This window comes from Lutra lutra, chromosome 5, assembly GCF_902655055.1.
Source record: "Lutra lutra chromosome 5, mLutLut1.2, whole genome shotgun sequence".
NCBI classification, from domain to species: Eukaryota; Metazoa; Chordata; class Mammalia; order Carnivora; family Mustelidae; genus Lutra; species Lutra lutra.
In genome coordinates this window covers 84,520,003-84,537,386 of record NC_062282.1, presented here as the reverse complement: position 1 = coordinate 84,537,386, position 17,384 = coordinate 84,520,003, and the positions used below count along the sequence as shown (strand labels likewise).

Sequence of the window (17,384 nt, the reverse complement as noted above, 5' to 3'; positions counted from 1 at the left end):
CTGACAAAATTTGTATCGTTTTTCAGCTCCTAATAATGAAAAACTCACTTAGGCTGGGAAGATGTGAGCAATTTCATACTTGTTAATGCGGGACTCACCTTGGCTAAATAGACAGCAGGGCCAAACAAGTATCTTCAGGGGCCCAGGAATGAATTGTTGGTCTAGCATAGACCTAGCCTTAGGGTACAGTATCATATTAATATAATTTTATAACAGTGTGAAAAATACAAATTACATGCAACATTTGCCCAGTCCCATAAATATACCACTTAGCATCTGTAATATACTGTAATGGCTGAAAATATGTCTAGTTATTCTTCCCAACGTCCCTGAGGAGGATTTCATCAGCATTTTTCACAAACGTGCACAGGATAAAATGAGTTTATGCTCAACTGGGGCTAAAATATAAATTTCTTAATTTGTATTTCCATTTACCATAGGACTATACCACAGTTCATACAACAAACTTTTTTAAATGTTATGGTAATAATATTTAGATATGATCAGAAGTATGACAACAAGTACTATACTCAGGAAAAGAACAGGAGTTACAAAGCATCAAATTTCAAGTGGAAAGGAACACCAACAGAGATGGCAAAGTTATTCACTCAACCCACTCCTCCTGCTGACACAGGATTTTCTAAATCTGATTAGTGGCCATGAGTCATGAGAGGAAAGACATAAAGGCAATGAAAGAATTCAATGGGAAACTGGGAGAATGGGAGCTAGAACTTAATGGTCACTAACTCCTACTAACACCTTTTGCTGAAATATCGAGTAAAAGGCTAGGCCTCAAATATACTCCTAATCCAGCCTCAGATCTTAATTTAAAAAGACAAGCGATTACAACAGATGGAGAAATACTAAGACTGTAGTATGACAACACTTCAGGATACTGAACCAAGTGAAATAAAAACAGACATCAGGAATACTCAGAAAGAACATCAAAAGTGATGTTTAAGGGCAGTAAAAAGAACATGTTTCTGGTATTCTGTTCTTAGAATAAGGCCCTCCCAATCAGTGAAGAGTGGTGGAAAAATGGCAAACCGGAGTTCTGAATAGAATAGTTCATAGCAGCAAGATAGCTATGGGCCTACGGACAGACCACTCTGATACAGAAATGGAATACATATAGGACAGTTAAAGTATACTGCCACCAACTTTCTTTAAAACAAAGTACGACTACTTCTCCTTCCTAAGAAGGAAGAGAAGAAAAACAGAAGCAAACAGAGCCTCCACACAGAACTGCAACGCTTTTGTTAATCTCCTTCTGTCATTACGACAAGAGGTACCCCATAAAAACTGGCAGTTTCCTGCCTTACCACACAAGTTTTTAGAAACACTAGCCTGTGAGAAGGGAAAGCCCTTCAGCCAGCTAGTAACTGTCAGTAATACTTCCATATCAGAATTCACCTTAGCTAATGAAGATGTAAAGCATTACTTACATCTTCCTACTAAGTGCATTTTCCCCCAACCTGTCTATAGTGTATCAAGTACAGCCGTTAAAAAACTGTCTCTGAAAACAAACAAACAAACAAACTGTCTCTGTATTAGGTGTACCTTACTTCTTCAGTTACTTTTGGTTATCAATCCAATTTGAATCTACTATGATTAATCTCTCTGACATATTTTTAATAGGATAAAAGACATTAAAAATTCCCAAGTCCCTGAAACTAAGGGACTTTTTTTATTCTATTATCCAGGTAGCAAAACAATCCAACTTCTAATCACCTATAGGGTTACCTACGTAAATTCATACCCGTATCAAAACAAATAAGCAAATCAATAAAATCATTATTTAAGTATTTTGGGGCTCACCTTAAAGATTAAGTAGTATCATAAATATAAAACCAAAAACCTCCCAGAACTCGTGTTAGTATTAATGGCAATCTTTTAAGCAAATTAGTAATTCTCTCTTCATTCCTAAAATCTGCAATTAATCCCCTCTCACCTTTTTAGGAAAGGTCTAACCCCGGGGCCTCTGTGACGTTATACATGAAAATTCTCTTACAACTCTGTTTCTATCTCTGCTCCTCATTCATCTCCCTATATCCCATTCTAGGACCTACCTACCTCTAAATGAGATTACTAAAAAGTTCCTAATAACTTTCCCTGGTTTCAATAACTAACCCCCCACCAAAAAAAGAACAAAAAAAAGAACACCAGAAAAATGTTCCAGAACACTGCGCTGATACTGGACCCCTGGAACCTAACCTGCCTCACCCATTTCACTGGTTCTCAAAACTCTCTGTAACCTGGTCTCACTCTGAATGAATATGTCAACCATTATCAACCACCCCACCTCAGAAGACTTTCTTAACAATCCCATAAATTGCATTTATCCTCATCTCCTGACCTTTGTTTATGTTTTTCCCCATACCTGAAAGATCTCTTTACTTTGAAATTTATTCAAATCCTACCACACATCCTTCATGATTAATCTCAATACCCACAAAGTCTGTTCACCCATTTACTCCTCTCCCTTTTCTTAAATTCCCACATCTTCTATTTTCACTGTATAATTGGGCACACTGCTTTCCTAATTATTGCACATACATTATTCTTGCCTCAATGAGAAAAACTGGAAGTTCTATAGGGCAGGAACAACGACTTACACTTATTTTACAAACCCCACAGCACCCAGCATTACTGCTGGCCAAGATGAACAGCTACCTCTGCACTTTGCGGTTTAGCTTCATGAACGCCAAGAGGACAAATAATTTCTTCTACTAATTTAAATTCCTGTTCTTTTTTTAACCCAGAAGTCTTGGTGTCAAAAATGAATTTAAATAACATCAAGGATAACACCTCAAACACTAGGATCATTTGGCAATGCAGTCCCTACTTGTCCATTTCTCTAGCCCCTAAATGAAAATACATGCTGGCTGGTACTCACTTGATACTGTCTGCGAAACCGAAGAGGCAGTTGTTGTGGTAGAAGTGGTAGAGGATGGGGTGGATGATGATGTTGAAGTGGACACTGCAGGTGCTGGGCTACTGGTTGTAGGGGTGGAAGCTCCTACTGCTTGTGCTTGTACTTGCGCCTGCACCTGGGCCTGCGCCTGGGCCTGCGCCTGAGCCTGTGCTTGTGCCTGAGCCTGGGCCTGCGCCTGGGCCTGCGCTTGAGCTTGTGCTTGTGCCTGCGCCTGAGCCTGAGCCTGGGCCTGGGCCTGGGCCTGGGCCTGGGCCTGGGCTTGGGCCTGAACCTGAGCCTGGGCTGCAAGCATAGGTGTCAGTTCTGACTGCTGAATAACCTTAACTCCATCTGGTTTGGTCCATGCAGATTCACGTGTCCGAGCATTATAATAATAAACCTGCAGAGGAAGCAAAATCATTGGTATCCCAGAATCTGTCAACTATCATTAAAAAAACACTAACGCAACTATAGCCTGTCTTAGAAGGTATTTAAAAAAAATGAAAACAAAAAACAAAACTTAGAAAAGTACATGAAATTGGCTGTTGGTATACTGATACTAGAGGTAGTTTTTCCCTCCTTTCTCCCCTTCCCCTAATTTTCTATAATGAGCGCACTGTACTTTTAACATAAAAAGGAAAACCAAGGTTATATCTTGTGCACAAAGTTAACTTAGCTTCAGATTGCTCTCCTTAGAAAGCCTTGCTTGCAAAGTTGGCCCGGGACTGGCATTTGGACACCTGAATTTTAAAAGGGCTCCCACCATTTCCTGGAATCCCTCAACTCCTTGGCTCAGGCAAGCTTCCCTGGCAGACAACACTTCACACGTATTCTCACAATTCCATGCTGGAAGAATTAAACATGCTCAGTGTGATTCCTCTGAGGGGACTCCTGGAAGCTTATGCTTGGTTTTCTCCAGTCTTTGCCCCATACACCATTTTTTCATTGCTGGTTTTGCTTTGGATCCTTTCACTGTAATTAGTCTTAGCTCTGAGTACTACTATATGCTGAATTCTTTGAGTCCATCTAGCGAACACCAAACCTTATGACACCATTTAAAATACAACCTTCTGGAATCACAGGTAAACAGGTATGTAAGCACTCCAGGCAACCTTATGTCTATGCAGAAATCCAATCCAGTGAGCCTTTCATGGAGTTCTACCCTATCCGGTGCCTGAGACTCATCTTCATTGGCAAGGATACTGTCACTTATCTCCATTTGCCAAAACTTTTAACTTTTACTCTCTTGTCAGCAAAGAGGTAACAACCTAAATACATTTTATAATTTACCTTCCCATCTGGAGTTTTATTTTCAACCCATATCTCTTCAGTAGGAGGCAGTGCTGGAGTACCAGGAGCAGTCACAGGAGGCATTCCTGGTGGAAACATCATACCCGGAGGAGGAGGCATGGTTCCCATGGGTGGAGGCATAAAAGGTGGTCTCTGTCAATTAATAAAAACAATAACGGTCACTTGCATTAATCTTTTTTTCCCCTTAAAGTACTGTAAGAAAAACTGGTTTTAGAGCCCATTCAAATACATTCATCTACGTTGAATAAGCCAAGTTTCTCTTTAACAAAAATGACTACTAAAACAGACTAGAAAGGAATAGATCAAAACACTAAGAGGGGTCCTCCCTGTTATGGCATCATGGATGAATCAATCTTGCTTTTTTCTTATACCTTAACAGCACTATTTCATACATTGGGTACCGGATTATTTTCAAAAGGAAAAAACTGATTTATTTATATATCTTGCTGAACACCAAACACAACAATGCCTTCATACCTCACCTACGACAGAAACCAACTGTAAAAGAAACATTATTTTACAAACAACATATCAATAACTGAAAAAGAAAGACTGGTTATACCTAACCCTTTATTCTCTTTTCCTATTAAGAACTAAAGGTAAGAAAATATTCATCATTTCCATTCTTTTTCAAGTAATACTAATAATGCAGCTCAAACACACAAATATCCAGAAGTTAAAGGACATAGTAAAATAGTTGTCCATTTTACTTTAGTGGAAAGAATTTAAATGGTATATATTACAATTTTTAAACAAATTTCCTGGAGCCATTACTGATCTAATCCTATCTCTGATAATTCCCTTACTATCATTCTTCAAAGATCGCTGAAACAAGACCCTGAATCAAACAATTAAGTGAAACTGCTGTATCTTACTTACTAAAGCTGAAATGTGCCCTGACATTTTAAAAACAGATTCTGAACATGAATTAAAAACAGTTTCTCTAGGGGAGCCTGGGTGGCTCAGTGGGTTAAGCCGCTGCCTTCGGCTCGGGTCGTGATCTCAGGGTCCTGGGATCGAGCCCTGCGTCGGGCTCTCTGCTCATTAGGGAGCCTGCTTCCTCCTCTCTCTCTGCCTGCCTCTCTGCCTGCTTGTGATCTCTCTGTCAAATAAAAAAAAAACAAAAACAAAAAAAACAGTTTCTCTAAAATCTGTAAGTAACTTTAAAATTCAATTATCCAAAACACCTTAATCTATATAATGGAAAGGACACTATGCTAGTATCATGAAACTGCATTTCCTTTTCCTAAAACTGTCTTCTTTCCCATATACTAGGTTTTTCTGGATCCAGTTTAGTCTTTCCAGCAATTGCACAAAAACCCTTGTTCTATGAAATAACTACCCCAAATATGTCTCATGCACCATTAGCTGGAAATCATTTGGACTTAAAGTAAAACCACACACTTACCCATCAAGACCAAGAAAAGTATCAAAATATTATAAAGTATCACATTACACCATCTGATTTATTTCCATTAGAGGGTCACATCAGTCCATTACATTTTATAATATTCTACTTTAACACTTAAAGCACAAATCAGAATAAATCCACCTTTTATTACAAGTTATACCAGAGACAGTAGGTCAAAAACCTATTTCTTACTCTAATCTTCAAGGAAATAACAAAACCACCTGACACTTTGTTGGGAGGGAGGGGAGGAAGTACCCATTACTTGGAAGACAATTAATCATTAAGCAAGGGGCTCCTGGGTGGCTCAGTTGGTCTAGTGACTGCCTTCAGCTCCGGTTGCAATCCTGGAGTGCCGGGATCAAGTCCCACACTGGGCTCCCCACTGTGCAGGGAGTCTGCTTCTCCCACTGACCTCTCTCCACTCATGTTCTCTCTCTCTCTCATTCTCTCTCTCTCAAATAAATAAATAAAATCTTTTTTTAAAAAATCATTAAGCAAAATATTAAAACTCTTTGTCTCTTCCATAAATATAATCCAATCAAACTGAGTTAACATCACTTAAATACTACCTCATTACCCTTTTCTATTTTTAGTTAAGTTCATTCTTGATTATCTAAGCTAATGGAGGGCAGATGACAGCACTGTATTTATTTGGTTTCAGAGACGTGTAGGCTGGATAAACGTGAAAACAGATACATACTCAAACGAAAAGAAAACAATCTCAAAAGTAGACATTTGAGAGTTGATACCTTCATGACACCATTTCAGACAATAACCAGGTCTACATAAACCAGAAAGAAATATTATGCCTCAGATTAAAATACCAGAAAAGCGGGGTGCCTGAGTGGCTCAGTGGGTTAAAGCCTCTGCTTTCAGCTCAGGTCATGATCTCAGGGTCCTGGGATAGAGCCCCACAACAGGCTCTCTGCTCAGCAGGGAGCCTGCTTCCCTTCCTCTCTGCCTGCCTCTCTGCCTGCTTGTGATCTGTCTGTCAAATAAATAAATAAAATCTTTTTAATTAATTAATTAAATACCAGAAAAGTATTTATTTAAAGAAATCCCACAATAATTCCAGTTCTAATGAAATTATTTAATTTTAATTTTATTTAATTTTAATTTTAAGATAACCCTTTTTTTCCCCTCAGGGAGAGAAAATCCAAGTACTAAACTTAATGTCTTTTTTGTCACTTCCTAGAGTCTAGCCTAAGCATCACTTCTGGGGAGAATTGCTCAGAAACACACATACATGTATTTACATTTACTGACAACATGTACAACTGAAAATAAATTTCACCCACTCTATATATTAAGACTTCAAATTTCATAACCCATAAAGACAGATTACTAAATTCTCAAGAGATAAAGGCATGTCAGAAATACTTTGCTGAATCCTAGTTTTATATGTATGGTTTTTTATCACCATCTAAATTCCCATTCTGAATTTCTATACTAATTATGTTTCCACTGCTTTTGGAAACACATTTTTTGTTAAACGCGTTAACATTTGAATGTTCTCTTCAGCTCCCATTTTCCTAAAAACAGTGAAACAAAGAACTAGTTTTTAAGCAAAACTCATACATAATATTGATACTGACACCCACAAAAAACAATCTCTATGTTCTTTACCTGGAGGTGCGGAGGGCCCATAGGTGGAGGAATCCCTCCTGGAGGAGGCATTGGCGGCATATTAGGATCAAAAGGAGGACGTCCAAAAGGGGGCCGAGGTGGTGGTGGAGGGCCTCGCATCATACCAAAAGGTGGAGGAGGCCGCATAAGAGGTGGTGGGCCTCGCATCACTGCATTTGGTGGGGGAGCCGGGCCTCGGAATCTCAAGGCCTGCTGTTGAGCCATCCTGGGTGGGAAAGCAATGTATAAGTTTTTCCTTCTCAAAATCACAAAATGTAGCTACTGATCTCTAATTAAAATAAAATTTAAAAGGCCCTTAAGAGCAAGTGGAGTTGGAAAGTCATCATTTAACACACATGTTAAAAAGTGCATCAGTCAGAATGATCAATGGTCACCAAATTCAGGAGGAAATTTGGATGAGGATGATATTTGGATGGTCTTAAAATGTCTCCCCATATGCTATCTAACAGTTGCAGGACAGGATGAAGAACTACTAACTACGTATTAAGGAAACTGGGCAACACCCCAACCAAGTGATCAAAATTACTATCATCTAAAAAGGATAAATGGACATTATATGACTGAAAGGGACACGATATCCCCTATTCCAAGCAAGAATGTTAACCTCAATCTAATAATGAGGAAATATCAGACAAACACAAACTGAGGAATGTTCCATTAAAAAGGGAGAAAGGAGGGGTGCCTGGGTGGCACTGTCAGTTAAGTGTCTGACTTGATTTTGCCTCAGTTCATGATTTCAGGGTCGTAAGACTGGGTCCAAGCTCAACACAGAGTCTGCTTCAGATTCTCTCTCCCTCTACCCTCCCCAATGCAGCATGTGCTCTCTCTAAAACAAAATAAATAAATCTTAAAAGAAAAAAGGGAGGAATGGGAGTGTATTCTTTACAAATGTCGATGTTATACATAAAAGACGAAGGGAGGCTGTGGTAATGTTCTAGATTTTAAAGGAAGCTAAAGAGATGACAACACAATACTGACTCCAGACTGGATTCTGCACTAAAGAGATGAAATGCTATACAGGACATTTTGAATTAGTGGAAAACACCTAAGAAATGGAGAGTAAGTACTGTGCCAGTGTAAATTTATGAAGTGATAACTGTGTTGTAGTTAAGTAAGAGTATCTCCATTCCTAGAAAACAGACACTTAAGTATTTAGGGGTAAAGGGCCATGGTTTATGGATCTTACCCTCAGGTGGTTCAGAGTAACAGAGAGCATGCATGTGTGCAAATAATAAAGCAGAAGAGACAAAATAATAACACTAGGTATATAACCTTCATTTCTGCAACTTTTTGAAATTACTTCCAGACACAAAGCTTTTACAGGAGAGGTGGGTAGCAGCTTTAAGAGATCACAAGTGTTCTTTTACTAACGGAAAAGGCTTTCACTACATTGCACCTCACCCCATCCCTCAATCTCTAAACACCCTGGTTTGTTTTCTCCATGGCACTTAAACAGATAGGTAGTATCACCTAAGAGGGTATTATCTATCTCCTCTCACAAGTGTTCTTAAGAAAATTAACAACTCTGCTTACGATGTGTCAGGCAGCGCTCTAAGCTCTTTTTAACTCATTTAACCACCGTAACAACCCTAAGAGATAGATGCTACAGCTGACCCCTGAACAATATAGGTTTCAATTGTGCAGGTCCACTTACAGGTGAATTTTCTTCAATAAATTCAGTACAATACTAATCCATGTTCTCTTAGGATTTTCCTAACATTTTCTTTTCTCTAGATTACTTTATTGTGAGAATACAGTATACAATACATATAACATATAAAATATGTGTTAATCAATTGCTTATGTTCTGGGTAAGGCTTCCAGACAAGAGCAGGCTAGTAATAGTTTAGATTAAGGGGAATCAAAAGTTACATCTGAGCTTTCAAATCTCATGGGGTTTGGGGGTCAGCATCCCTAATCCCCGTATTGTTCAAGGGTCAACTGTATGATCAACCTCATTTTAAGACGAGGACATTAAGACACAGGGAAGTTTATCACTTGCCCAAGACCTCACAGTGGTTCAGCAGGAAAACCAGGATTTGAACACAGGCAACTGGCTCTTAAAGACTACACCAGGCTGTCTATATAAGTGCCTTTAGAGCCGGAATTCTGTCTGTCCTGTTCTCCTGTATACTCCCAGCACGCAGGTCTGCACACAGTAGGTCTCAGTATGTGTGGAATCAACCAATAAATACCTAGGTGATATTGTACCTAAGTTACTCTACAAGTAAGTTATGTAGATTATAAAAATTATTTTTAGTATAGTTCACCTTAGTCATCCCAGTAGCTACTGTAACTTTCTACTTTATATCTGAAATTTGTTTCTTTATTCCAAAGATTAATAGTTACATTCCTTATGTATATTTGAAAATAATCATTTTTTATACTTTCCTCACCAAGCTCTTCCAACTTTTCTACATTTTTAACCCTCCACTTAAGATTATCCTTTGAACTTTCTCTAAATTTTCCACATTGTAGTTCAACTGTCACAAAAAATTCTAAGAACCAAGATGCCTTCCATGAGAACACTAGGATTATGAACACATCCACGAACTACTATACCAAGTGTATTTAACCAAATTTGCAAATGATCCTCCACTCAAAGTTACAAAGTATAAGGTAAAAATGGTGACTACAAAAAGGATCTTATCAGAATGATCAGTCTTCAAATTATATGCACTCCCCAAAGAAAGATAGCCACTGTTACTGAAGAAAATCTTAACTTTTGAGCAGAAAAACAGTTAAGCACCAAGGAAAAATACTCTTAGCACTGAGTTAACAATGTACCTTAATCTTCTTTCCTTTGAGTCTGCATCTCCCCTTTTGAAAAATTTACAGTAATTCTTTCCTTTAGAATTTCACTTCCCAGTTACAGCTTGAAGTTAAGCATTTAGGCTCTAGAATCACAGAAAAGTCAAATCAGGGCTCTGCCTTTTGTAGTGAGGCTAGTTACATAATTTCTGAGCCTGAATATACTCAGATGTAAATTAGCAGGGGAAGAGAAGTAAAATCTACCTCCTAACTCTGTTCGATGAGTTAATGCCTGTGAAACATTTAGGATAGTATCTGCTACACACTAAACTACTTTATCATTATTTTCATTCCCCCACAAAACCTAGCACAGTGTTCTACCTGAAAAGGCAATTCACTCTCAATTTGACTAGACAGCTTAGCTATCAACTCTGCCACTAAAAATGGTGACAAAATTACAGAACTTCCTCCATAAACAGCCTAAAGTTGCCACCTTCCGATGTCAGATCTGTACGGCACTCGTGTTGAGCTCTCTATGCCATTATTTCATTCCAACAGGAGAAATAAATGAGCCAATAAAGCACCTGGAACAGCACCTGCACCTAGCACTTAAGTCCTCTGTATTAGCTATTATTATTGTGGCTCTAACATCAGTATAGTAAGATCAGTAAGTGTTAAATGGCATTAATATTAGAACGTTAGCTATACTATCGTGTCAGCTCTATTACTATAATTACTACTAACAGACTCCTTATAACCTGACCCCTCTATAACTTGACCTCTCTATAGACTCCAGTCTTCTTTTTTGATCAAGTGTTTCAAAAGCTCACTACCGTGAAGCCTCTGCCTGGCATGCTTTTCCCAAAATGTTTACATAACTGGCTCCTCATTATTCAGCCTCATTCAAACGTTACCTCAAACTCTTCCGATCCCAAACCTCTCCTAGTCCCTCTCTGGCTCAGTTTGAGTTTTCAATTATGATATGATATGATAAACAAAAAATTTCTCACTTGTTTACTTCTGTATTATCTCTACCCAATAGAATATAATTTCCCCTTAGTATACTGCTGCAACCCAGTGCTGGTAACTGTTAAAGCATTACTCTTTTAATAATGATATTATTATGAAATGAGAACTGGATACTTCTTACATACCAAGCAAGTTATATGGACAATATGGGCACTATTTTATTCTCACCACAACCCAATAAGGTTAAGTTTGGCACCATTTTTAAGAAGAAAACTATGGCACAGAAAAGTAATTTTTTTAAGGCAGCTGGCCATGGTAGGACCCCTGTATTTTTATTCGCATTTTACAATTGAGGAAACTGAGATTGCAAGCACCTTGTCATAAAACATTAAGCACTAACAGGTAAGTAAACAAATGATCTATACAAATAAAACTCTATAAAAGTTTTCTTAATGGTCCTCAACCATTAAGGGATGGATGGCATTTGGATCTCTGAATAAATTCTGTCTATTGTGGGTTATTTACATCCCTACCACTTTCAACCTTTTTGGAAAAAGAGAAGGCTACTTATATAAATAGAAAAATAATTTTTTTTTAACAAGAACACATGTACCACCCCTAACTATTTTATCCAGACATGCAATGTCCCCGGTGGTGAAGACAACGCTGCCATTACTTTCATAGAAGGGGCAAAAATAGAGAGATGCTACTGATGGGAGTCAAATTAAGTGGTAAGATTGTGAGGAGACCTAGACCCTGCCAATTACTCAAGGACCCTACATAAGTCTCTTCACACTTGCAGGCTGATCATTTGATGAGGTTAGTTTAATTCCGAATTTAGATCAATCTTAATTAGCATGGAAGCTCCTTGAGGACAAAGTTTTCTGGTCTGGCTCAAGGCTCTACTGCCAGCAGGTACAGAGGTCAATGACTGTTACAAAGGACACACTAAATATAGGTCCAAAAAGGAAATCATCTCTAAATCTCCTATATTCATTTATTTACCATATATCCATTGAACACCTCATTTGCCAGGGACTGTGACAGACACACCATGATATACATAAAGGACACTAATACAAAAACTAAGCCTCAATTTCTATCAAAGAAGCCGCATAAACAGGTAATTTCCTCTTAAACCCTAAGATGCTAAAATAAATTGTTTTATTTAAATGAAATAGTTTTACAATACGCTCTGGAAGCAACTTCCAACTCAAGAGGCCAAGGTATAAAAATACGTGCAACAGAACACCTAATTAAAAACCCTATTCAAATCAGTTCTGCAACAATGTCTAGCTACTATTAATAAAGTCTAGGGGCCCCAGGGTGGCTCAGTGGGTTAAAGCCTCTGCCTTCCGCTCAGGTCGTGATCTCAGGGTCCTGGGATGGAGCCCCTCGTTGGGCTCTCTGCTCAGCAGGGAGCCTGCTTCTCCCACTTCCCCCCCTCCACCCCCCACCACCCCAGCCTGCCTCTCTGCCTACTTTCGATCTCTGTCTGTCAAAAAAAAAAAAAGTCTGAAAAGGCTACTTACTGTAAAACTCTAAAATGCAAAGTATTGTTCCCAATATGACTAGCTGAAGTAACTATTCTCTTGAGATCACAATCAGAAATAAACTTTCTATCGCTAATATCGAGCCACCCTGACAATACACTTTGATCAGTCATTATTAAAGTGTACATATGGGTTTAAAGGATTTGAAATTCATCTCTGAAAGAAATGATTTTATTCCTGTCAAATAAGGATTTTTGTGTGTGACAATTCAGAATTTAAAAGACATTCTTCCTGAAAACTTGAGCAACAATACCCACTTCTTTATACAATTTCATCTTGAGCTCCAGACCATACCAAAGCGTCCTCATAACCTACAGTGCTCTTTTTCATTTTCAAATGCTGACAATGGCACAATTCAGAATGAAAGCTGAACGTCTGAAATGACATTTTTCCCATGCAGGGGGGGCAAAAATGTACCAAACATACATAAAGCCCTGTACCTCTCGTCCTCAAAAATCACTGACTGAAGAATTTTACTTTATCGAGACACTCTTGCTGTACCAAGTCTTAATTACAAATTCCATAGGCACTGAGATACCAGAGGAAGAAAGGTCACTGCACTCTTTAGGGCAATGGCGTAAGCAGAAGAATGGAACAGCGATCCAGACTGCAGGCTCGGGAGCCTGACCACCTGGGTTCAAGCCACTTCCTGGAGCCACAATTCCACCAACACGACCTTGTCCCACTTTCTCAACCTCTACGGGGTTCAGTTTCCTCACCTGTAAGATGGGCAAGTAACTTAACTGAGGAGGGGCCTGCAAAATGACAATAGCAACTACTCCACAGGCACGCCGAAGCACGGTAACAAACGGCCGCTGCTACTGCTGTTATTCCCAAATGCGGCAGAACGAATACGAGGAGGAGAGAAAGAACGGAAACACACAGGAAGTTCAGAAAAGCAAGCGAAGTGGGGATGAAGGCACAGGGCGGATGCGGAGACCGCGGAGGGCCCGGAGGGCGTGGGGAAGGCTGGGCCAGAAGTGGCGAGAGGTCCCCGGGAGTTCAGTTCAGCGCGGAGTGTAGGGGGTCGAGGGGGAAAACCAGGCCCGCGGCAGTGCGAGGCCGAGAAGAAGGCTGAGGGGGGCCGGGGCGGAGGCGGCACGCGGCTGAGGCGGGGCCCCAAGGCGGGAATGCCGGACCCCGGCCGCAGGCCGCGAGGGGCGCGGGGGACCCGTGAAAACCGCAGGGAGCGCCCGGACAAGGCGCAGGAGGCCGCGGCCTAGCCCGGGTCCGGCTCTCTCATTCAAGCCACCTTCCCCTTCCCCCTTCGCCAACCCCATGCGGTCCTGGCCCCGAGCGGCCGCGGCTCCTCCGCCCACCCCCCACCGCAGATTTCCGCGCCACAAGCCTAGCCCCTGGGACTCCACTGTGCTGAAATATATGGGGGGGCAGAACCCCTTACCTGAGCTCCCCCGGGTTGAATCGCTCACCGTCCCCCCCGTCCCCGCCACGCTCCGCCATTACAGAGGGCCGCGTTCATCCACCCGCCGACTGAGCGTACCCTATTGGCCGGACGGATCGTCAATCCCGTGCGAGCGAGGAGGAAATCGCAGAGATCTATGAGATGATTGGCGAAGCTTTCCATCAATCCGCAGGCTGGGGGTCTGCCTTACGATTGGTGAAAGGGCCCGCCGACTTTGAAAGCGGTATCGAGACAGCCAGTTGATTGGTCACTCGGAGGCTTTATGGGAAATGAGACTTGAGCAACGAGGGAACGCCGGCGCCCTCTCGCGGTCAGCAAAATTAGGTCCTCCCACGTACTCCGGGCTGCGGTAGCCACGTGTCTGCCGGCTTCCAGGAAAGCCAATTGTGGAGCCATGTTGACCACACATTTGGCAATACTGGCTCAGGCTGAGCCCCTTTCCATGCGAGAGCCAATCAAAAAATCAACCTGGGTCGCGCCTAAGCCAATCACAGAGTGGCTGTGGAAAGAAGCTATCTCCCAGCTTTTCAGAATTGAGAGTCTTAAACGACCACGCTATTATAGCCGCGTTATTAATAATAAGTTACTAAGTACAAAAGTACCCCCTAAATTGTATCGCCAGCTGATGAATGTTGTAAGTTGCTGTATTAAGACAAGTTGGAGGTGGCAAGCCTCTGCTCAAAACATCCGTCCTTCAATTTCAAAATATGCTTGTCTGAAATCAGCACACCCTGATACCCCGAAGGAATTCTGTTTATTTCTCTTTTTTATTAAAGGGGAAAAATAAAAAATAAACCTTTAAACTTAGATAGCATAGGAATAATGAGGATGAACCCTATGTATCATGAAGGAACTCAAAATATTAAAATAATAGATAATTTTTGCTCACACCTAACCACACGTACCAGGGATGGTCCTTAGTACTTGACATGTATCAGCTCTCTGAATTCTCACAAACACGAGAGGTGGGTACTATGAATAGCCACAGTCTATAGATGAAACTGAGGTACAGAGAAGTTAAGTAACTTCACAGAACTAGTAAACGGTAGAGTGTGCCCTTAAACCCACTATTCTTAAGCATCACATCCAAGAAATTTGAAAACATACTCCCACCATAAAAACTTGGGCAAAGTGTTTATAGCAACATTATCCATAATAGCCAAAGAGTAAATTCACCCAAATGTCCAATCAAGCACTGAATGGATTAAAAAAAAGCCCTATATCTAATCTATACACAGGAATATCGGTCATTAAAGGGAAGTACTGATACATGCTACAACATAGAAGAGACTTGAAAACATTTCATTAAGTGAAAAAAAAAAAAACAAACACAGGAAAGGCTACATCTTGTGTGATTCCATTTTATTAACTGCCTGGAATAAACAAATCAAATACAGACAGAAAGTAGATTAGGGATTTCCAGGGGGTGATGGGAGTGACTGCTAATTGGTATGGGATTAGTTTTTGGATGATGTATATGCTCTGGAATTATAGTGATGATGACCACACAATTTGGTACATCCTAGAATGCGTAGAACTGTACACTTTTAAATGGTGACGTTAATTCAATGTGAATTATAATGCAATACCTGCCATATTGAAACCTCAGTAAAATATTCAAGATCAATTAGGATAAAATGCAATCAGTGCTGAACACAGTTCTGAGGTGATTGACTGGTGAAGGAAAGAATGGTTAAAACTGCGATACAGATGTGACGCGCAAACAAAATGCAGTCTCAGTGAGAGGGCAGATCCCTTTTTCAACATCAGCCTGCATCCCCAAATCCTAGCAAAGTCTTCTGAGAAAAATACTGGTATAGATGGCTGAGGATGAACTAATCCCCACTGCTGAGGGAGCAACAAAACGCCTCAAAATAGTTACCTTAGGGAGAGCAAATCACTGGCCTGTATAATGAGTGAAAACAAACCATCAGCTTGAATAAACAGAAAAAGCTCTTTGCATTTGTAATGAAAATTTCATCATTTGAGAGTTTTATTATTTGTCTATATATAGAAATTAAGATATTTAAGTCACTGGATTATCTTCTTTTTAGCTATTTAGAGCAGGCAGATGTACAGATGTATATGTATCACATGTACATGATTATTCACATATAATCATTTCATTGTTTCATTGCCACAGCTTATTCACATGAACGTGAGCTTGAAATTCAGTCATTCTGCACTCAATAGTTACACAAATCATACTGCAAATATCTGATCTGAGCTGCATTTACAGTGAACCATTTTATTGAATCAATGTGAAAAAAAATAATTAAAGGGACTCATTGCATTTTTCAAGAGACCAAATGCACTTTCCTATAGTCAAAGCTTGATAACTCAGGATAATGGAAATGTGCATAGCTGCACAGAACAGAAAAAACAAATACCACCCTTGAGCAATTGGCAACAGTTGCACTATAGACCCTAAATCTTACTGTATCAAAGGGAAGTAAAGAGACAGTGTTTGTTTAAGACCAATTAATATCATCAGGGCTTTAAGCTTTAGCTATGAAGTCACTCTTCAGAAGTAACTCTTTAAAAGTGGTTCCAGGGGCGCCTGGGTGGCTCAGTTGGTTAAGCAACTGCCTTCGGCTCAGGTCATGATCCTGGAGTCCCGGGATCGAGTCCCACATAGGGCTCCCAGCTCCATGGGCAGTCCGCTTCTCCCTCTGACCTCTCCTCTCATGCTCTCTCACTCTGTCTCTCTCTCTCTCAAATAAATAAAATCTTTAAAAAAAAATAAAAAATAAAATAAAATAAAAGTGGTTCCAGGAGTGCCTGGGTGGCTCAGTCATTAAGCATCTGCCTTTGGCTCAGGTCATGATCCCAGGTCTGGGGATCAAGTCTTGCATCAGGCTACTTGCTCGGTGAGAAGCCTGCTTCCCCCTCTCCTACTCCCCCTGCTTGTGCTCCCTCTCTCACTGTCAACTAAATAAAATCTTTTTTTTTTTAATAAAATAATTAAAAGTGGTTCCAGTGCAGAATCAGACTTTTCTTTTTAGTGACTACCATTTTGGAACACCCATCTTAAACCTAAGGTAGGTACTTTGCATACACCATCTTTAATTCCCCTCAACAGCCCTGCATGGCAGACCTATTGTCACCATTTTACATACAGAGAAACTGAGGCTCACAGAGATTACGGAAATGGCTCAGAGTGACATTGACTCAGCTGATAAGAGGTGAAGCAAGGATTCAAACACAGATGGGTGTCACACCAAAGCCAACTGCGGACTGCTAAATCCCATATCTCACCCAAAGAAGAAAGATAGCAGAGCTAATATATCATTTCTTCCTCTCTCCTCCAGACTGAAATTCTTTGAAAGGACTCTATTTTCTTCACTGAATCCCCAAGTTCTAGTAGAGTATCCATTCCCATATAAGGCCAGTGCTGTCTAGTGT

At 40.3% G+C, this 17,384-nt stretch overlaps 1 protein-coding gene across 6 annotated transcripts in view; it reads right to left on the bottom strand.

The window, feature by feature from the left end:
- The window catches only part of TCERG1 (transcription elongation regulator 1), a 63,138-nt gene extending 49,045 nt beyond the window's left edge, over positions 1-14,093 (bottom strand). For 5 of the 6 annotated variants that reach the window (XR_007127376.1, XM_047729369.1, XM_047729370.1 and 2 more), the window contains exons 1-4: positions 13,959-14,093; positions 7,263-7,488; positions 4,205-4,357; positions 2,897-3,314 (exon numbers count right to left, since the gene is read on the bottom strand). Coding sequence is in view for 5 of the 6 variants with exons in the window: in XM_047729369.1 (XP_047585325.1) it covers positions 2,897-3,314; positions 4,205-4,357; positions 7,263-7,488; positions 13,959-14,017 (856 nt within the window). In the remaining variant the exon portion in view is untranslated. Of the gene's footprint in view, positions 1-2,896; positions 3,315-4,204; positions 4,358-7,262; positions 7,489-10,070; positions 10,159-13,958 lie in introns of those variants that run through there. The other variant, XM_047729371.1, reaches the window with a different exon arrangement.
- Positions 14,094-17,384: the final 3,291 nt, after the last annotated feature.